Here is a 21713-nt window from a genome sequence, read left to right as displayed (position 1 = left end):
TCATCGTCACAGAATAGATTCACTCCCTCACCCACAGGTACTTACTCAGCACCTAGTAGGAACCAGGTATGTTCTAGGTCCTTGGAGCACATCAGTGAGCAAAACAAAGATGCCCGCCCTCGTGTTTAGTTTATATCCCAGCAGGGGTGGACAGTACACGTAAGTAAACAAGTGAATGACATAGTACATTCCAGGGTGATGCTTGCTGTGGAAAAGAAACAAAGCAGGATGCGGAGGGTGGAATTCGTGATCTTGAATAAAGTGGCCCTAAGAAGGTAAGACTGGAGGGAGTTGCCTTGCAGCAAGAGGCAGAGCATTCAGGCAGAGGGAACAGTTTGTGCAAAGGCCCTGGGGTAGAATGGCATCTGGCATGTTCAAGGAACAGGGCAAGGGCTGAAGCAGAGAGAGCGAGAGAAACTGAGTCAGAGAGGGAAGGGGGCCCATCTCCCATCAGGCCTTGTTGGCCGCTCTGCCTTTTAATCTGAGGGAGATGGGAGCCCAAAAATGAGGTTTGGAATAGAACAATGACTTAATCTAATTTACATTTGAAAAAAATCATTCTGGTTGCCATGTGGAGAGTGACTATGGAGGGACAGGGCAGAAGCATGGAAGCCAGTAGAATTTACATTTATGACATGAGTCCTGTAGACAGTGGGCTCCTTTTATTTTAAGATTATATTTGAGGCGTGCTTGGGTGGCTCAGTTGGTTAAGCGTCCGACTCTTGATTTTGGCTCAGGTCATGATCTCAGGGTCCTGAGATCGAGCCCCATGTCGGGCTCCATGCTGAACGAGGAGCCTGCTTAATATCTTTATATTCTCTCTCCCTCTGCTCCTCCTCCCACTCCCCCTCCACCCCCATGCTTATGTTCTCTCTTTCTCTCAAAAAAATTTTAAAAAAGATTATATTTGAGCAGAGATGGCAAACCCTTAATTTGTTTTTTTGTTTTTTTTGTTTTTTTGTTTTTTTTTTAAGATTTTATTCACTTGACAGAGATAGAGACAACCAGCGAGAGAGGGAACACAAGCAGGGGGAGTGGGAGAGGAAGAAGCAGGCTCACAGCGGAGGAGCCTGACGTGGGGCTCGATCCCACAACGCCGGGATCACGCCCTGAGCCGAAGGCAGAAGCTTAACCACTGTGCCACCCAGGCGCCCCACCCTTAATTTGTTTTTATTAGCCTCTCCTTTGGGGAGACTGAGTATCGTCTTCTCATTGAACAGATGAGGTGTAGAAAGGCAAAATAAAATAAAAAAATAAATAAATAAAATAAATAAAATACATTACTAGAAGCACAATCTGAAGGACTGGGTGCAAGGGGAGAATTCTGGAACGTAAAATTATAAAATGGCCCAGCATCGGTGGGGCCTTCTGTCAGGGTGACTGCACACACGGCCGTGCAGTAAGATTTCTGCCTTTCAAGAAAGACCTCTTTTCCAAAATGGTCCCTTCTGCCTACTCTCAGGTTTTTGAAAATTGTAAACATTGGACAGGACTTTTTTTTTTTTAAAGATTTTATTTATTTATTTGACAGAGAGAGAGACAGCCAGCGAGAGAGGGAACACAAGCAGGGAGTGGGAGAGGAAGAAGCAGGCTCCCAGCGGAGGAGCCTGATGCGGGGCTCGATTCCAGAACGCCGGGATCACGCCCTGAGCCGAAGGCAGACGCTCAACAACTCAGCCACCCAGGCGCCCCTGGACAGGCCTTTTTGTACCATAATTAGAAGTGAAGCTTAAATGAACACATGGGAAAACGTTACATGGAATAAATCTTCACAAAAGTGGAATGATTTTCAATCAGAGCTGCTCTGTAGAGCATTTTGGGTTTTTTCATCCTTGGTTACTCTTCTCAGCATAGCTCTGAGAATATTTCCATCCATCTCCACAACTTTAAAGGCAGACAGAACTCTTCAGCCCTGTGACTTACCTGCTGTGCAGTCTTGGGCGAGTTACCTAACCTCTCTGAGCTTTAGTTTCCACTGCTGCATTAAGGGAGACAGTAATAGATCTTGGCCATGAAAGGCAGTTTGGTGTAGGGGACAGGTAATGACTTCATATCAGACCTGGGTGGGCCTGGATCCAGTTTCTTAATCTGTTTGGACCTTGGCTTCCTCATGTGAAATGGGTCGTGCCTGCTCATGCAGCCGTGGATCTGGCACATGAAGCCTGTGAGCAGAGAGCCCGGCCATCACCTTCCCAGTTCCCAGCTGAGCCGACAAGGCTGGCCCCAGGCCACGCCACTGCTGAGGTGGCAGGAGGCCCTGTCCCAGTGACCTGCATGAGCACGCACCGTCCAGGAGGGGGCGCCGCTCAGTCAGGGGCCTGTTCACTCACACCCAGCTCATCCGTGGAGGCACTCCTCACACCCAACAGCGGAGGGGCAGAGGAGGAACCTCAGGCTTACAAGGGGGTGAGCTCCGTAGCAGACAGGATAAAGGCAGGTACTGGAACCCGTTTAAGAAAAGTCAGGGTGCCCCCTTGGAATCTTCCAGCAGCCCCCCAGATTTCCACTGAGAAGAGGGACACCTGAGAGGGTGGGAAGTTTCTAATGATGGGTGTGCTTCCGGCCCGTGCCAGTTACCCTAGAGCTGGAGAGAGGAAGGGGCCAGCTGGGCAGCAGGGCCGCTTCGGGAATGCTCCTGAAAGCCAAGGCCTCTGGAGACACCTCCCGTCCGTGGGTGCACAGAGCACCTCAGGCCGGCCTTCACCTCCGACCGCCTGCGGAGACATGCCAGCCCCACGCGGGCAGGGATGGTCATCCCCACGTTTGACTTCTGTGTCCCTGGTGCCGACCACCATGCCCGGCACACAGTCGGTACTCACTGTGGGCGGGAGCTGCGCACCCAGGCTGCTCCCGTAATTAAGCAGGTCGGGCAAGGCTCCCCAGGGCTCGGCCTCCCAAGAGCCTCCACAGCTTCCAGCCACCTCTGCGCCACAGGTGACCTGGCCAGCAGACTCAGGCATGTTGCCCGTTTGACCAGGGCCCTCTCTGCATTTGGATTTTAGGATAAAATTACCCCTCACGGTGGAAGAGATCGCCAACTTTGGGGAGAGCAACCGGGAGCTGTTCGTACGGTCCGGCACCTACAGCCTCATCCCCATCACCGTGGCCGAGGCAGGCCTCACCATCAGCTGGGTCTTCTCCTCCGACCCCAAGAGTATCTCCTTCAGCGTGGTCTTCCAGGAGGCGGAGGACACACCGCTGGATCAGTGTAAGGTAAGGCTGGCCCCCACCAGCGGCCCACTTATACCGCAGCGTGCTCGGGCGGGCCTTTCCCAGCACAGGGCCGCAGCCATCCTGCCTTCTGCTGGGCAGGCCTCTCCTGGAATGTTCGGGCCGCAGCCGTGAGAGGGGCACGGGGACAAAGCAGGTGGGCAAGCCCTCTGGGCTGTGTCCCATGGAGCCCGCAAAGCACCTGGCCTTGGCCAGCTTGGGGAGGGAAAGGCCTGGAGGCTGGAGAGCACTCTGTTCAGGTATCTGGCGTTTGTTCCCGTGTCAGAGAACTGCCATGTGACCTTGGGACAGATCACTAGGTAAGACCTAGAGGATACAGACGTGCGACCCAGTTTAAGGATCATTTTTTAACAGAGCTGTGCAGAGCCAGAATAGATCACTGTGGAGGGGGTTATGAGCTTGGGGTGTTCAGCATCTCGCCTCAGAGACATCAGTAGAGACACCTAGGCTTCGTGGCATTTGGGTGGTGACGCTGGAAGTCTTGGTGGCCGATCCCAGTTCATAAAGTCTTAAGACAGCTGAGCGTGAGATGCTGACGATGGCCAGCACCATGGGTCTCAGTCTTGGCCACACATTAGAAACACCCGCTCCCAAGGCCACAGCCACACCACTCGATCAGAATCCCTGGGGCTGGGACACAGGCGTCCCTAGGTGAGTCCGGTGAGCGGCTAAGGTTGAGAGCCACGGGCCTGGCCCAAGGGATTGGCAGCCAGAGTAGAAAAGATAGGGTGGTGGGATCCAGAGCCCGGGACAGAAGGCTGAGCAGGACCCGGTGGGTGGCTGACCTGACTCAGTACGCGAGGAGGCGGAGCTGGTTTGGGTGGAAACTCAGGTCCCGTTTGAATCATTGTGGGTGGAAGGACCAGTGAGGACAGACAGGCCCCCCGGGAGCTTAGAGTGGACGTCGGGCTGCTAGACACGCGGAAACTTCCATGTTCCAGCAACGGCAAGAAGCAAGGTGGGGGAGCGTGATTGGAAGTCACACGGAAGCAGACTCCTGTGCAGTCTGTGTGAGAATATCCCTGAGTCGCTCCTGCGTGTGGGCCGCTGGCTGCGGGGGGCTCTCGCCAAGGGCCAGGGTGGGGAGCCTGGAGCTGAGGGCCAGCAGGCTCAGCGCAGGGCATGTCCACATGCCGGGGTGCATGTCTGGCTTGCTCTCCTGCCGTCTCCGCCCTCTTGGGACCTGCTCATCGTAGAGCCTGCTTTGTCATTTTTGTCCTCCGCAAATGCACGCTGAAAATTGAATTCTAGCCTCCTTGAGTTGGCCTTGTTTTGTGGAGTTTCGTGTTTATTCTTATTTAGAAACTGCTCTGCCCCTCCTTTCCTTTCGGGGGGCTCATGGCCTCACCACGTTCCCCGCTTGGAGCCCTTCCTTCCTGAGGTTCCGACCCTGCCCCAGGAGGTTGTGGGGCTCGCGGTGGTGGGAACAGGTGCGGTCACAGCCCCACCAGCTGCACGCAGGGAGGGTGGTGTGGGGCAGGCCCCTGTCCTCTTTCGCAGACGAGGTAACTGAGATGCCGAGTGACTTGCCAGCACAGTTAGTCAAGTGGCAGTGTAACCGGCATGCTTGTCAGCTCTCACTGACCAGGAGCTCGCCTCGCTGCCTTGGCTGTTTGTCCTCATAGTCCCAAGGCCTACCGAGCACCAGCGCCACGTCCCCCCACACTAGACACTGGTGTTGGTGGCAGGGAGGGGGGAAGGGACTCCCATCCCGAGTCCAGGCCTTTGCCGTGCCACCTGCCCACACGTGGCCGAGCCGTGGGCCTCTCCCCTTGCTCAGTCACTCACCCACCAAATCCTCATGGCCCTGGGAGATCTGTGTGGTTCCGACCAGGATTCAGGGCTCAGGCTCAGAGGCCTGGAGGAGAAGCCTTCCTCCTCTCCAACTTCCAGGTGGCCTCTGGGGGTCAGGACTACCAGTGTGTTCCTCAGAGTGGACGCCAGGGGGCAGAAGGCGCCCATACTCAGGGTCAGCGAGAAGGGAGGTCAGGTGCCTTCCTAAGCCCAGCATTAGCAGCCAGCCCTGGAGTGGCTGTTTTTTCTTCCTGAGGCCCCCTGCACGGACTTCAGCCTGGGAACCTATCCCCAGATGCACATCCTCAGCATCTGTCTGGGGGACTCCCCCCAGGACCCTCTGACCAGCCTGGGCCTTACAGGAAACCGCTTGCAGAGCAGATGCCAGCACTCAAGGGCATGATGACGGAGACACAGACACAGGGGCCTGTGGTCTGCTCGGGACCATCTGCCGAGCTTCGGCTCAACCCCAGGCTCTGTTGTGCCCGTGAGAGCTAGAAAGAGAAGGGACAACGTGGCATCCACCCTGGAGGTGATAGCCCCTGGTCAACAGCCATGGCTCCAGATAGAGGGTATCATGCTGGGGGTGGGCAGGCACCCGGGGGGCAGCCGTCAGGGGAGGAGGCTTCGGGCCAGACCAGGAGATGCGCCCTGGCGAGGGAGCCGCACGGATAAGGCCAGCCCCATCTGTGGCGGCACCCAGCAGATGCTGCCCGGCTCCCCCCTCTGGGGCCACCGCCTCTCCAGAGTGCTTCCTTGGTCAAAGTCGTGCCTCAGCACTGAGATCAGAGGCGGTGAATTTGGGAAGACACTTGACTGAAGAAACAGTCCATCCAGGACTTGAGGCTGTCCGTGTGCCAACCGCTGTCCTGAAGCCTGGGGACAGAGCACGAAACAGGACCCAGGCCCTGCCCTCTCTCTGGGCAGAGGACCCATGTTTGGCCAGAGAAGCTCGACGGCCTGTCTGGGGCCGCAGGGAGTTGGAGGAGGAGCTAGGACTGGGAGCAAGGACCCTTGACTTTGTGTTTTCTAGACAGTTTTATTGAGATGTAATTCATATGCCAAGTAATCGGCCCGTTGAAGATATGCAGTGTATTCACAGCGTTGTGTAGCTGTCACCACTCTAATTTTAGATCATTTTCATCGTCCCCAAAAGAAAGTACCCACGAGCAGTCACTCTGCAACCCCCACCCCGAGCAGCCAGCAGCCTGTTTGTCTGTGTAGCCTTTTGTGACTCACTCCTTCCATCGAGCATAGAACCCTTGCTTTGTACCAGAGCGTCGGGCCGCGGGAGCCCGTCCAAACATCGATAAAAGCAACTTGGACTGTCTTGCAGACACATGGCATGAACGAGGGCACGGCCGCCCAGGCACTAGAGGCTGGTGGGAGGCGCTCCCAGAGCTCACCCAGCGGAGACCTGCCTCGGGTTTACTCCCGAGACCCCCATCCTCTCCCCACCCCCTCAGCTGCGGGGCTTTGGCACCAGAGAAGATCTCACAGATTTCGACCATGGTGGGAAAACCGGAGCTGAGGTGAACGAAAAGTCTGTCATCTAGAATGTTCTAAGGAAATGAAGCATATTGTTATAGACGTACTCTCTTCAGAGGCCCCGCCTAACGAGCTCTCAGTTGTTGTTTTGCAGTCAAGGTAATAAATGCTGAGGTTGAGATGTGGCGTGGGGCGCCCAGACGCCCCTGTGTAAACAGCAGGCCTTCTTGTCCAGCGGCTCCTTCCCACCTGTGCTCGCTGGAGCATCCAGGGTCACAGTTGTTAGGTCGCACACCCCGGAAGCAGACCCAACGTAGCATCCTCCCAGAATTCTCAGTCCCGGGTGGAACTAGAGTATGCTAGAACCTTAATGGAACGTAATGAGACCAAGCACAGAAGTGGCTAGCCCCAGATCCTACCCAGAGTGAGTCCTCGTGAATCTTTTCCCCCTCCAGGCTTGTCTCAGGCCCTTCCTACTCCCTCACCGGCGCCAGCTCCCAGCCAGTGCAAATGTCCTGTGGTATCAGGAACATGCTGCACACGCTGTCTCCCATGCCTGTGGGATCTCCGTTTTGATGTTTGATTTCTCCTTGATCCACGTGTTATTGAAGAGTGTGTTCTTTAGTTTACAAATATTTTTGTTATTTTCCAGAGATCTGTTTATTTCTGATTTAATTCCATTGTCGTCAGAAAACAGACTGTACAACTTGAATCCTTTTAAGTATGAGGTAGGGTTTTTTTTTTTTTAATGGTCTGGAAGATGGCCTACCTGGGTGTCCCCGGCGCACTGGAGAAGAAGGTGTGTCCTGAGTGTTCCATCAATGTCGGTTGGGTTGAATTAGTTGATACGGTTCTTCGAGTCTTCCGTCTTCTTACGGGGTTCCTGCCTATTATTCCATCAATTATTGAGGGGTATCGAAATATACAACCGCTAATTGTGAATTTACCTATTTCTCCTTGGAGTTTGACCACTTGTGCTTCGTGTGTTTGAAGCTCATTAGGGGCATAAACGTGGAGGATTCATCCATCCTCCTGATGCATTAACACCTTTATCATTATGAAGTCATCCCTGGCCACATCCTTTGATATAAAATCTATTTTGTCTGATATTAACGTAGTCGATCCAGCTTTCTTTGACTTAGTGCTACCACAATATATCGCTTTACGTGCTTTTACTTTGAACCTATTTGTGTCTTTATATTTAAACTGCATCTTCTTACGGGCATGATGGAGGTTGGGTCAGGTTGACTGCTTTTTATTTGGGATGTTTAGACTATTTATATTTAGTGTGCTTATTGATCAGGCTGGGCTTGAGTCTGTCCTCTTGCTGTTTGTTTTCTGTTTGTCCCGTCTGGTTGGTGCTGTCTTCTCTTCTCAAAGTGCTGAACTGGTGCACTTGTGGGGCTCACCTTGTTCCCTCAGAGATCACTGTCGCCCATTGCCTGATGTCCAGTGTCCTGTATATTTTGTCTATTTCTGGTTATCTCAGGGCAGAGTAAATCTTAGCGCTTCTCCCATGTCTTTGAACGTTTTCCCCTCTGCCTGGGACAGACGGGCCTCTCTCGAACCACCTAACTCGTCCAAGCTCAGCGTTGCTCCCTCCAGGATACCCTCCCTGACACCGTGCCTCTCTCCCCTCCTCCCCCTCGGGCTGGGATGGGCACCCCTCCCGGTTCTCCCCTCGTGACCCGCTCACTGTTACAGCTGAATGGTTTTTTGTCTTCTGTCTCTGTTAAGCCACAAGATCTTTGAGGGCAGAACCTTTGGTGGAAACATACTTCACTTTGGGAACTCTGTGGCCAACGTGTAGGGTTTCCAGAAATGTGCCTCTGTTCAAGTGTGAGTTGAAAAAGCCATCACATCCTTACAGGCATTTTGGATTCAGTCATTTTGTGCAGGGTAAAAAATGCTTACAAGGAATAGGTAACAGAATTTCAGAAAGTTGTGTTTCTGAGAAAGGAGCAGCACTTAATTTTGTAAAGAATAAAAATGCTCCCTTGTGGGGCAGCTCGCCACCCTAGGAGCTCCAGGTTGCTAAGGTGTAAGCCGTGGCCTGCAAAGCCGCTGGTTAGTGTGACCATTCACGTGTAGTCAGCCCCACGTGGACGGCTTAAGGATGCTTTCTGAGACCAGACCCACTGGGGTATTGATCACTTCTAAAATCTTTCAGAATTTTGGTTGGCTTTGTCTAATTTCCCATTTCCTCATTTCCTATCAGATGCTCAACTGACTGAGCCAGTCAGGCACCCTCCATATCTTCAGTTTTACTCTGTCTTAGTTGGTCAGAAGATTGCAGACGCTGCCCTCATGGGAGAGACTGGCCATCGAGAGACCACCCCACACACACACCCTGGCCCCGTCCAGCACTCGCCCTGTGCTCAGCTTTGCCCCCCAACTGTGAGGCCCTTAGATATTTCCTGGGACTAATCTCTCATTCTTGGGGAAGGCAGAGGGTAAATAGGAGGCTGAGGCTTAGGCCCGGAAAGATGAGAGGGCCCTGGGGCCCGTGGACGTGTGGGAGGTGCAGGAGGGGAGGCAGCCTGCTGGGGCCAAGTGAGAAGCCACGGGTGGAGCCGGGCCTGTTCAGGCCAGAGCGGGCAGGGCTCAGCAGCTTCACGAAGTGCTGGAGAGATGGCGGGTGGACAGGGGCTCAGCCTGTCCCACGAGACACCCTCACCCCAGGCAGCACAAGGCCCAACAGGAGCCAGACAGGTAGATTTCACCTTGAATAAGCCCAGGCTTCCTGGAGCCAAAAAAGGCCTGCTCCTCCAGGTGGTGGAACATTCTGGCTGTGGTGAGAGGAGGCTGGGAACTAGTTCATGATTCTGGGTGAAATTTGTGCTCGTAGTCTCCTCCCCTACCACAGGTGATCCACAAATGCAGGGCATGTGGAAGATACCACCCGACTCCTGGGGCTGATCCCAGACACCCACCCCCACTCCTGGGGCTGATCCCAGACACCCACCCCCAGTCCTGGGGCTGATCCCAGACACCCACCCCCAGTGCTGGGGCTGATCCTAGACACCCACCCCCACTCCTGGGGCTGATCCCAGACACTGCCCCTCGATGTCCTGGGGCTGATCCGACACCCACCCCCAGTCCTGGGGCTGATCCCAGACACCCCCCCCACTCCTGGGGCTGATCCCAGACACCCACCCCCAGTCCTGGGGCTGATCCTAGACACCCACCCCCACTCCTGGGGCTGATCCCAGACACCTATGCCCAGTCCTGGGGCTGATCCCAGACACCCACCCCCAGTCCTGGGGCTGATCCCAGACCGCCCCCCCGGGTCCTGGGGCTAATCCCAGACACCCTCCCCCAGTCCTGGGGCTGATCCCAGACACCCACCCCCAGTCCTGGGGCTGATCCCAGCCCCAGCCTTGCTCAGCTGTGACCTCAGCCAGGGCCCCTAGCCTTGTTCCCTCCCCCAAATAACGGGTCTGCCCAGAGGACCCGTAGGCCCTCAGCTTCCGTGACGCTGTTTCTGACCTGTTCTCGCCCAGGTGCTCATCCCCACGACCCGCTGCAGCTCCCACAAGGAGAGCATCCAGGGCCAGCTCAAGGTCCGCACGCCGGGCACCTACATGCTCATCTTCGACAACACCTTTTCCAGGTAGGGCCACCTCACTCGTCAGCAGCGGGAAGGGTTCACCGGCCGCCTGGCCGCAAGAGCAGAGGTGGACGTTTAGAAGAGACTATCTAATTATCAGTAATTTATTATTAAGAGTTTTTTTTTAAGTTTTAGAGCCCTAGACTGTGGTGGTCTAGTGTCTGTTACAGATTTTATAAAACACGGGCTAGTACGTACAGTCTTAGCACATGTGGGGTGAATCCTCGGCCCTCCACTCTTATTAACTCACTTAAGCCCCACAGTATGCCCATGTCATAGGAACTACCGTTTTCATGGCACTGCTGAGGGACTGAGGACCAGGGGGTTAACGCATCCCCAGGTCGCACAGCTGGTGGTGGTAGAGCCAGGTTGGAACCCAGAGGGCCTGCCTCCAGGCTCTGGACTTCACCAGTCTGCCCTCCTGACTCTCTTGGATGTCCAGGCTCCCACTGCCCGGCCCAAAGGAGGGGCTCAGTAGAAACAGTGGATGGATGGGTGGATGGATGGATGGATGGATGGATGGATGGATGGATGGATGGTTGGGTGGGTGGGTGGATGGATGGATGGATAGACAGACAATCAAGAGAGAAACAAAGGCCAGGACAAGAGCTGTGACGGGGGCCCTGGGCCTTCTTGGCATGGCAGCGGGAGCAGTGTATACTGTCTGGGGGAGGAACTGCATCAAAGCACCAGATACGGGTCCAGGAGTGAAGGGCTGGGCGACAGGAAGTTGGGGACGTAGGGAGACAGGCTGGAGGGGCAGCCGAGGAAGGAAGCTGGGGAGAGGAACACATGGGTTGACCATCTGCCATGAGCCTGGGTCCCACTTCATGGAGACACGAGACAGGGGCAGTTAAGGTTGCTGGGACCCATCCCTTTGGTGTCTTCTGGCTTCAGCATAAGGTCTTTGTTGGGGCCGCCTTTTTTAGGAGTCCTGCCTGACCAGCACCCAGCCATGTCCTCCCTGAGTGGGGCCCTGAGCTAGCGGCCGCATCCCCCCACATGGGGACCTTTCCCAGCTCACTTGGCTTTTGGCAGAATAACTGGCTACGATACTCTACGGGAAAACTGTGCCACCCCCTCAGCACTTCCCGGCCTTGAACGCCCAGGGATTGTGGCCAAGGCCGTCCACCAGAGGAGGGGCTAAGAGGAGGAGTTTCCCACTTGGCCCCTCTCCTGCCCCTCCCCCATGTAGCCCCCATGAGCACACGCATACCTTGAACTAGCCGGACTCCTGGGGCACAAGCCCAGCGTATCCAGAGAGCTGCCTTCAGAGCTCCAAGTGCCCCTGAGCCCCGTCTCTGCAGAGACAGTGAGCATTGTCACCCCCCACCTCACTGAGATTCCCAGCGGGTTGTCGGAGAGGCTGAGGGGAGGCACACTGAGGGCAGAGCGCAGTCCTGTGCCCCAAGCAGGCCCCTGGTTCCCGCTGGAGGCGGCCGCCGTGCTGTGACCCACCCCACCTGACTCCGTGCTGGAGATTTCTAAACCATGGATGGCAGTCAGTGCCCTGCAGGGCTGAAATCCATACTGGCCTCCTCCAGAAACCTCTTCTCAGAGTCCATTCCCTGCTCTGCCCCCTGAAGCCCCCACGTCCCCCACAGCTTCAGAACAGGTGTCTGTGTGTTTGTGTACCAAGCCCCAGGGAAGTCACGCTGACGTCCCGGGACCCCCGACCCTTGCCTGGGCAGAGCTCTGCCGGACAGACGGGAAACCCCCCCCCCGCCCCCGAGGAGGCCCCAGCAGCCACCGTGGCCCTCCAGCTTTCGGCGCTCCGACCGACACCCTCCTTTTCCACTTCTGTTTCCTCAGGTTTGTCTCCAAGAAAGTGTTTTATCACTTGACAGTTGACAGGCCTGTGATCTACGATGGAAGTGACTTCCCGTAGCCTCAAGCACCTGGATTCTAGATTCTAATAGTTTCACTTTACCCACAGGAAACACTACTCTTGCTCACCTTTCACATAAAGCACTGAAAAACAAACAAAACCCCCAAAAGCAGCCGCTCTGAATGTGACCAGTGTGTGACTCTGGGAGACAGGCCCCCGGCCACCCCTCAAAGCACTGTGTCCTCAGGGCTCTGCACCGTCACTCTTAGCTTCTGTAGCTTTTAAGGGCTCAAGCAGCGTTTCCAGGGATTAGGGACCCAACTGTCCTCACACCCAACGAGACACTCTGCCAAAGGTTTAAACACTCAGGAGACCCTCGACCCCTCCTGGAGCCACAGCTGGTCCCTGGCCTCCGTGGAGAGTTGCACAGGCCAGAGTCAGTGATCCCAGCTTCTGCGCGTGAAGAGAAAGGGCCCCCTCTGCCCAGCGAGGGCCAGGCATCCTGGGTGACCATGAGCCGGGATGTCCTGGCCAGACCCTCTGAGTCCTCAGGCTGCAAGGCCCTCTTCCCAAGAAAAGGAGGCCATAGGGCCATCGTGAGAGTCAGGGTGCCCCGGCATGGGGGGGGTGGCTCCTGAAGCCCCAACCAGCCTCTTCCCATCAGGCCTCTGTCCCTTCCTGCCCCAGTAAATTTGGGGCTGCTCCAATACGCAGCAATTTCGGAGGGGCCTCTAGCTGCACATTCTTCCTGGCCCTTCCATCTGGGAAGTTCTGTCCTCGTGCAAAGCCCTTCACTCAGGCAGGCCCCTCAGTAGTTGAAAACATCGGCCAAGAAATCAGAAGTGAAGATGCTTGGGGAAACCGAAGCCACCACACGGAGGACGTGTCCTGCAGGCACTGTCTGCACGGACGACGACAGTGTGACCGCAAAGCGGCACCGTGCGTGGCCCTTAGGACTCGCTACTCAGCGGCTGGGCTGTCTGTGTATGTAAGTAAGAGCTTCCGCCTCGTCCTTAGACACGTTTACTAATGCTCATCAACAGGGTAAGAACCACGTCCAAAAATCGGGCCTTCTCAACAAAAGTCTTTGGTGACTCAAGTGTAACAGGCATAATTCATGAATCTGCTTTGAGGTCACCTCGTGGTCCCCACTCCCCACCCGTCTGGTCCCCGGCACCCCGTGTGCCCACTTCCTGTGGCTCAGTCTACACCTGACAGCCAGGAGCCATCTCCCCATGGGGCCGATGAATCCAGTTTCCCTTCCCTGGCCAAGAAGGAGATGGTCTTCCTGTTGTCTCTGGGCCTTTTCTCCTCCCACCGTAGGGAGCTCACCTTTGCTGGCCTCTCGGGGAGGCCAGAGCCTGAAGTCAGGGCTCAGACCTGCACAGGTGAGCAGACCATCTGATGATGGGGCCCTTTGCCCAGGGATGAGGGAGAGCACCGGGCAGCGTTTCTGGGGATCTGAGCGCTGGGCCCAGCCCGTTCCCCAGCTGGCCTGGTGACCAGTCAAGTCACACCACGTGGAAGCTTCATTCTGTCACCCACGAGCCTGGTCGGGCTAATGTTGAGAGGTCAAGCACAGGTCAGAGCCACCCAGCCGGGTGCAGCACAGACCCCATAGCCACCACCCAGCAGAGGGGACTCGGAGCTTTCACTCAAATAGGGGACTTGGCCACTTGCAGTCAGTTTAGGCAGGGCGGGGGAGTGGGCGGTGAACAGAACCTTCCTGAGAGATTAGCCCAGAGAGAAGCCGAGCCTCTTGCCCTCTTTCCTTGGAGCAGCCAGCCGCCTCTGGCAGGAAACCACCAGGGTCCCTAGCATCTTCCAGTGGCCAGGGTCTTGACTGTGCTCAGCACCAAGGCAGAAAGCAGCCAGGCTCCCAGAGACTCTCCCTAGCCTCACGCTTGTCCTCACGGGTGTCCCACAGAGCCTGAGGATTGTTCCAGAGCAAGTTACCCTGCCTTTGAGCCCACCGTCTCCTCTGGAAAGGGTAATCAGGATGAGTGGTTTACCACAAGAAAACTAGCAAAAGAGAACCCAAAGCAGTCTGGAGTCTTGTTTTGAGTGCTTTCCCAGGATGCCGTGGAGACTGGCCAGTGGATGGTGTTGCCACCATCCTGTGCAGCTAACAGCCCCTATGTTTCCTGCCAACGGCCTGGAACATTCCATCCAAGCCCCCTGGTGAACCTCTGTCACTCAACCTGGCAGGGGACCAACTACAGCTTAAAAACTACTCGGTTCTTGCAAAGCCAGCCCAGAGCCACTCCCCCCCCCCAGAGCAGGGGCCCCTTGTGGTGTGTACCCCCTGGAATGTTGACTACGGTCTTTCAGAGGACTGCCCGCTCCCCCAGCGGTCACATCTTGACTCTGCAACCTATTTATTTTTGTGCTGGACAGACTTTTTTTCCCTTGTTACTTTGCCGTGTGAGCCCGAGTTTGCTGTGCATTATGCAACTGGAGAACATGGTGGCCTGTTTCAGCGTGGCTTGTATGAATAGCTTTATTCTTATTTTAAACAGGTTCCCGACTTTACTGAGGATTTTTCGGGTCGGGGTACTTTAAAAAATGCAGATGACATTGAAGAGTAGCTATTAAAGGCGGTGGCCCCAGCCCGTAGCCTGAGTAACACTAGAAATCATCAGTGGGACCCCAGATCACTATTCAACACAAAACAAAACAAGAAAGCAAAAATCCAGCAGCCCCCGGATGGCCCGGCTCTCTGAATAACAGCCGTTCCCTCTGTAGCGCTGATCCCGCTGCATTGTTCGCCTCTGCCTGGGCCCCAGCCACTAATCTTAACCTTGCCCGAGAATACGGCCCCTCAGGCACACTCACCCACAGCGAGGAAGGGCGTCGGGATAAAGCATGGCCACTGCAGCACGCCTGTGGCCGGAGCCTGCGGGACTCCAGGTCAACCAGACCAAGAAGGAATCTAGAACTGAAAAACCCTACCGAGTTTGAAAAGTAGAAAAGGAAAAGCCACATAACATAACTGAAAAATCAAGAGGATGGCTTTTCTGAAATTTTTCAGTTATCCGCTCCCTGGGTGGGCTAGCCGTCCTAGACTCAAATGAAAGGAAATCCCATTTGGGGGTGACGGCTCCGAGTCTGTGCCTTATGGGATACTGGTGAGATGGCCGCTGATTTTTCAGTTTTTTTAGGAGTTTCATTTTTTAAAATCCACCTTCGTAACTACATGAGAGCCCCATCCGTGGCTCCAAGGGGTTGAGAATGAGAGCAGAGAGAGGCGTCCGTGATTCAGAGAAGCAGGGGTCGCCCTGCACAGACCAGTGAGCCAGCCAGTCATGTTTACCAAACACTTAGCTTCTTCATGGAAACCTGGAGAAGTGTTTTCATCGCATTGTGATTCTTCCAAGGAGATGGGAAAGACGGAATTAATAACGCCTTTTTCCTCATAATCGCTTTTAAAAAATAATGCGGTCTGTGTTTAGATTTCAGGAGACAGGGCCGATGAACAGGCTTCCTTAGAGCCTCTTGACGAATGTTATCCAGAGACGCTCTTGCCTCTGGGGGCCGCAGAGCAGCGCCCGCGCGTCCGTTGGGCGGCTTCCAAAGCCGAATTGCACTTTCATTGATGAATCCTCAGTTCTCGAGGCCTTATGGGATAGTGGGTCTGGGAACCCATTGCATTCTTACCTGCCAAAGAATTACCCAGAAGCACATCAAATGCCAGCACCCCACCTGCGTGACGGGGTGAGAAACCTTTGTGTCCCCAAACGTACTCCATTATAGCGCCTGCTGCACCATTTGGAACAGTTTTATTTTTAACCTCAGGATTTAAATAAAGCAAACACTATGACAAGGTGAGTAGCGGTGTCTTTCATTCCATGGGGATGTAAGGCCCGTTGGTAAAGTTACCCAGACCGGGGGCGCCTGGGTGGCTCAGTCGTTAAGCGTCTGCCTCTGGCTCAGGTCATGATCCAGATGGAGCCCCACATGGGGCTCCCTGCTCAGCAGGGAGCCTGCTTCTCCCTCTGCCACTGCCTGCCTCTCCCCCTGCTCGTTCTCTCCCTCCCTGCTCCCCCACACTCTCTGTCAAATAAATAAATAAAATCTCTTTATAAAAAAAAAAAAAGTTCCCCAGACCAGGAGTTGAGTTGCCCTGCCGGGAGACAGGGCATCAGCTTGTAGGCTGGCCCCTCAGAAGGGCTCAAGCTGGCAGATACTCTCAGAGGTTGCCATGTGGCCTGGAATCTGGATACTTCCCCGTCTGCCCCGAGGTTAGTGTTCAGACCTGCTGGAGCCAAGGTGTCATTCCAGCCCACCGCCCTCCGTCCCATGAGCTGCCCGGCTCTCCTGAGCTGCTCACAGAGCACTGAGCAAAGAGCCCACCACTGACCTACCGGAACAGTGAGGTCAGAGGGAAGGTCATGGATGCCTGAAAACCACCATCAGTCGACCTGTGGTACAAAGCAGGGCAAGACCCCCGGGCCAAGGCAGCTGGCAGAGGAAGGAGTCCCATTCCCACTGCGACTTAGCTACTCGTGTTGGATCAGCAGAGAGCAGACGCAGACCAGGAGGGACGTGACCCAGTTACTTCTGGGCCGGTCAGACTGAGCTCGGGCTGGGCGGTCCGTCCACACGCACCCCACACCTCGCATCCAGGGATGGTAAGGGCTCCTTCCCTCGAGTGCTTCGAGCCCCACAGAACACCCCCAGTCCCCCTTCCCTCCATCTCCCTTCCTTCCACCCTCAGCCATCCCCCTGTCCCCAGATTCTCATGTGGCCTCTTCCTGAGTCAGTCATGCAGGAATAAGTCACACTTTCTGTATCCATAGCCACGCTGTCCCTCAAGGGCAAGGACCATGCTTCCTTCTTCATCTCCCTCCCTTCACTCACCCCCACAGCGTCGAGTGCCCCAAAGTGCTCGACAGTTATGGAATCAATGACGATACTGGTCAGTCCCCTTATACCTGGGTCAGTTATAAGGCCATCAACAATCCCGCCCTGAAACTCCCATGGCAGAAAAGAGCAAAGGGCGAGCCTGCCGGGGGAGGTGTGGGGAGGATGGAGATGAGCTGGTCTCTCCATCTTGCCCCCCCATACCCCCTCTTCTACTAATGATGCCCTCAAGTCAAGCCTCTTACTGTCCAGTGAGCAGGTTGAAATAATGGAAAATTGGTTTAGCCAGCGCCCAGAACAACGCAGTGGGAGTTCCTTAGTAACAGGACAGTCCCTCCAGAGACTTGGTGGCCACGTGGGCTGGGTGCTGGAATGAGAACCATCGGAGACCCACATGGCTGAGTGTGCTGCACCGGAGGCTGGGATCCGGTCAAAATCCCCGTTGCACCCCACCCAGCTCACTAAACCATGGAGTAACCCGAGATGACTGGAGCCTGGTCCAGGCTCTCCAGGCCCTGCATTCAATGCCAAGGATCCAGGCCCAGCTTCGTGTTTGCAGGCTCCGTGGCACCGGGTGGTCCCCTGCCTCTCCCGGCCCCACTGTCCAGTGGTGCTGGAGGATGTCGAGTTTCCCCTGGGGACTCAGAAGGAAACTCTTGGCAGGTCAGCCCTTTCGGTTTGAAGATGCGTGGGAAAAATCTGGTGAGAGGAGCTTGCCACCCACACACCTCCGAAAAGCAAATAGATGGGTGAAACCTGTCACCCAAGATGAGCAAATGGACTTTTTTTTGAGAGAGCAGTTGGAGCTGAAGCCATCAGAAAGCAGGGGGAGAGCATAGCTATTATGAAAGCCATTCGAAGTGGGTTAGGGTTGACAGAAAGGTCAGCCTTCTACGTTTCCCACACCTGTGGTTTCTGGAGGGTGGTGAAGCCGAGCACAAGTGTGATCGCCAACCTCTGGCCTTTGATGTCTGTCCCCCGTCCCTCCCCCATCCTCGCGCGCTGCGGGAGGACGGGGCCTGGTGTGGCTTCCTCACACCTTCTGGCACAGATGGACTGTGGTTGTCTCTGACACGGCTGCCCCACCTGAAGCCTGGAATCAACTGTCTTCTTAGCTCAAAAATGAACCAAGGGAGCCAGGCATCACCAAACCTGTCACACGTGAGTGTCCTCCCTGAAAGGAAGGCCTCAGTGCCAGGCTGGTAGTTCGGGTTTGGGCCTGGGGCTCCCTAGAATCACCAAAGAGAAGGCAATGTCAGGTCGGGGGGGGGCGTCCCCGGCTTTCTGTTCCCAAGGAGGCCTCTGAGTGAGACTTCGGGAGAGAAGGAATCTCCTTGGGGAGGCTGGAACAGTCGTGGGCCAGGTCAGTGGGGCAGGCACTGTCTTCTCCCAGAGGAGAAAGGAAGGAGGTGAGGGAGGGGTGTGGGGACAGAGGATAGGAGAGCAAAGAGGCGGGGAGGCAAGAGGGATGCGTGGGAGGGGCTTCCCGGAGGCCTCAGGGAGGGCCAGGCCGGAGTCTGGGTTAGCGGAAGTCCCCTTTCTCATCAGAGGAAGGGCGCCATGGGGAAAATGGCAGCGTCGGTGTGGCCAAAGCCAGGCACCACATACCACCATTTTAGTGGAAGGACCAAACACACAGAAGGTGGCTGCAGACATGGAAGAGGTCATCGGGTCTGTACCTCTGGCTTGGGGTTGGCTTCAGGGCTTCCCATGTTCTTACAGAAAGGCCCTGACGTGGGGGCAGCAGCCACCGTCGCCCCCACCATGAGGCCTCTGCACGAGAGACGGGTCCATGCGTGGGGCCAAAGGTCTTTGCAGAGACAGCCCTTCACCAGCTAGGACCCCCCCCCCAGAACTGCGGGGTGTTCTCAGAGAGAGGATCACACATTCACACCCACGTGAAGTCCAGTGCATCAGGCTGCTTCCCGCCCAAGTTACCGAGCGGGTCCTTGAGGGTCGCTGCTGTGTCACCGCTTTGGTTAGAACTTGAGGAAAGGGGTAAACCAAGCTCCTGGATCCGTCCCCATGTTTGATTCCACCAGTGACCCTTAAACCTTGGAACCGGGACTTCTCCCTCTGCCCACTGGCCCAAGCACTGGGCGAGGAAGTGGTGGAGATTTCGTCCTTGGAGAAGAAGCTAGTTCTCCACAGATGACCTGGAAGGAAACTGTTCTGCAGGTCAGACCTTGGCATGACCACGATTTCGTTTACGGCTTGCGTTTGTCTTCGAGGACATGCCGCTAACCGGCAGATCATTTCTAAGTGGAAAAACATTCCCTCCCCCAAATCCAAGGTGGTCCCACTCCTGTCCAAAATGTAAGGATTACAGGTAGAAACAGGAGTTTGGTACTGCTGGATGTGTGTTGGAGAAGATCAGGTCAAACATGGGCTCCTCACCTGGTCCATCCCCAGAATTCAGAAGGTTCTCGCATGTGGATGGGGGGGGGCAGGGAAATGGCATCTTTCCCCCAACTTCGAGCTAAAATATAGCTCTTCCCTCCATCATGAATGTAAAGACCATGTCACACTAGTATATGTCAGCCGGACCTGTGACTTTGTCACCAAGGAAAAGGACAGATATTTTCGCACAACATGACAGCTATGACTCGCAAAATGTCATCGCCGCTCTGAAACGAAGGTCAGCGTTAGACCTGCTGGTAGAGCCTACGTAATGCATTAAAAATGAAAAGGCAGGCACCTTACTAGTTCGTCCATTTGTTCTAATTTTTAGAGAATTGTATTTCAACTGAGGTTTTCTTTGTAATCCTATATATTTTATTTCATCCATTCTACAACATTCTGAGAAGGGGCAGGAGGCGTTATCAGATGCCAAAGGAGTCCATGAGGCCAAAAAAAGGTTAAGGAACTTAAGGAACTCTGGGGTCTGGCAAGTCTTTATGAAAAAAGAAAAAGAGGCAAACCAGCTCATCGCAGCACTGGACTGTTAATAACAGTCGGTAGCAAACGTCCTCGCTCCCCCCGCTCTCGCCGTGAGGCAGCCCGAGGCCTGGGGCCGCGGGGCAGCGTGAACCCGTGCTGGAGCCCCCAACTGTCCCTGCGCCGAGCTGCGACGGCGGTGGGAGCGGTTTCCTCTAAACCGGTTTCATTTTACCGCAATGTAGATTATCCAGTGATTTTTTTTTTAAATACCTCCTCCGTAAAGCTGGATTTGCTGTGGCAGCCCTTGACCCTCACCCCCTTCATGTGTATCCTCCTCCACACACAGGGCTTTAGGGGTTATTTATTGTCACGGTAAGACTGCATAACAAGCAACCTCAAAACCAGAGGCCTAAACCCGAAGCTTTTATTTAGCTCCCAGAGCTGCAGGTTGACGCAGGCGTTCTTGGGGACTGACGCGGGCCGGTCACTGAGGTCGTCTGGGCTCTTGCTGTCTGATGGTCGGCTGGCCTCACTCTCGCATCTTTGGTCAGTTGGTTGGGCCGGGAGGGCTGGGGGGCCCGGCTAGACCTACGATGGCAAGCCTTGGCCAGGTCACCGTGCCCGGCTCCTCCTGGCCTCCCGCCCCCAGCAGGATGGCCGGGCTGGTTCAGGGGAGTGCGGGGCCGGGTTCTCGAACAGCAAATGCACACGCACCGCCTCGTGCTCTCTCGGAACTGGCACGACATCACTTCGACCATATTGTGTGGGCGAGAGCAAGCATCGAGGCCAGCCCAGACGTGAGGCGTGGGAAGAGAGACCGCTTTCAATGGGAGAACGGCAAGGTGGCTCTGTGAACCGTACGGGGACCACAGGGGGCAGAGGCCACCTCAGAGTCTGATGATCTGTCCTTCTTGTGCCTTCCCTTTCACCCTGGTGCCACCTTCCTCGGGAAAACACTGGCCTTCGCCCCCAGACACACCCAACCATGCACGCCGTGGCACGCACGAGACTCTCCAATGATGCGTCGTCTGTGACAGCAACAGCAAGGAAGACGGTGTCACGGGGGGTGGCAGGAAGGAGCGCACACCCACACACCAGAAGACGGGGCAGCGGAACCCGGCTGTACGTGTTTCTGGATGAGGACACAGGAAGCCTCACATTGGCTGCCCCTGGAAATGGGGTTGGGGGACCTGTCCGGGCTTTGGAGGTGGTGCCAGGGTATGCCCTTCTATACGATAGAATTCTTTTTATTACACGCCAGTTTAACTTTTAAAATTTGAAAACAGGGGCACCTGTTGGCTCAGGTCATGCTCCCAGGGTGCTGGGTTCGAGCCCCACATGGGGCTCCCTGCTCAGCAGGGAGTCTGCTTCTCCCTCTATCTGCTGCTCCCCTGCTTGTGCTCTCTCTCTCGCTCACTCTCCCTCTGACAAATAAATAAAATCTTTAAAATTTGAAAACAAATCACATCAGCTCATGGCTATCTCAATTTCCCAATAAACAACCAAATACCCAGTTCCTGTGAGCTCAAGTCGTAACAACGTGTTAATATCTCTCCACATTCACCCAAAGGGTCAACTGCCCAACAGTAAGCCTGACTGCATGAAGCCAGGGGGGGTGGGGGGGGGCCTGGGAGGAAGCCAAAGCCTGGGCAGGGCTCCTGCTCCCCTGCCTAGGGGCTGACCCGGTCACTGCCACCCCACCCTCCTGCCTCAGGGCCTCTGCGGGAAGAGAGCCACACCTGGATTCCAAGGTGTGAACTGACCCCAAAAGTGCCTGCCCTCCAACGGAGAGAAAGTCTAACAGAGCATCCAAGAGGTCAGATTCCCGTATCCGAAAACCACAAATGCATTCTGGTGGCCACTACCTCCCAGCCGTGACTTGAGGCAAGGGAAACTGAGTCACTCTGTGCCTCAGTTTCTCCACCTGTTAAGTGGGAGACAGAACAGTAGCTACTTGGTAAGGATGCTGTGGAGACAGCATAAGATCACAAAAGGCCTTGCTGGGGCACCTGGCTGGCT

General features: G+C 55.3%; 1 protein-coding gene across 7 annotated transcripts in view; it reads left to right on the top strand.

Annotated features, from left to right (window-relative positions):
- FYCO1 (FYVE and coiled-coil domain autophagy adaptor 1) overlaps positions 1-15774 on the top strand; it is a 75344-nt gene extending 59570 nt beyond the window's left edge. For 5 of the 7 annotated variants that reach the window (XR_004624673.1, XR_004624670.1, XR_004624671.1 and 2 more), the window contains 3 exons: positions 3003-3213; positions 6362-8910; positions 10017-10128. Coding sequence is in view for 2 of the 7 variants with exons in the window: in XM_002912829.4 (XP_002912875.2) it covers positions 3003-3213; positions 10017-10126; positions 11936-12011 (397 nt within the window). In the remaining 5 variants the exon portion in view is untranslated. Of the gene's footprint in view, positions 1-3002; positions 3214-6361; positions 8911-10016; positions 10129-11935 lie in introns of those variants that run through there. The other 2 variants (XM_002912829.4, XM_034658176.1) reach the window with 1 other exon arrangement.
- Positions 15775-21713: the final 5939 nt, after the last annotated feature.

The sequence above is a fragment of the Ailuropoda melanoleuca genome, chromosome 4 (genome assembly GCF_002007445.2).
Source record: "Ailuropoda melanoleuca isolate Jingjing chromosome 4, ASM200744v2, whole genome shotgun sequence".
In the NCBI taxonomy this organism is placed as follows: Eukaryota; Metazoa; Chordata; class Mammalia; order Carnivora; family Ursidae; genus Ailuropoda; species Ailuropoda melanoleuca.
This window is presented reverse-complemented; position numbering and strand designations above follow the sequence as displayed.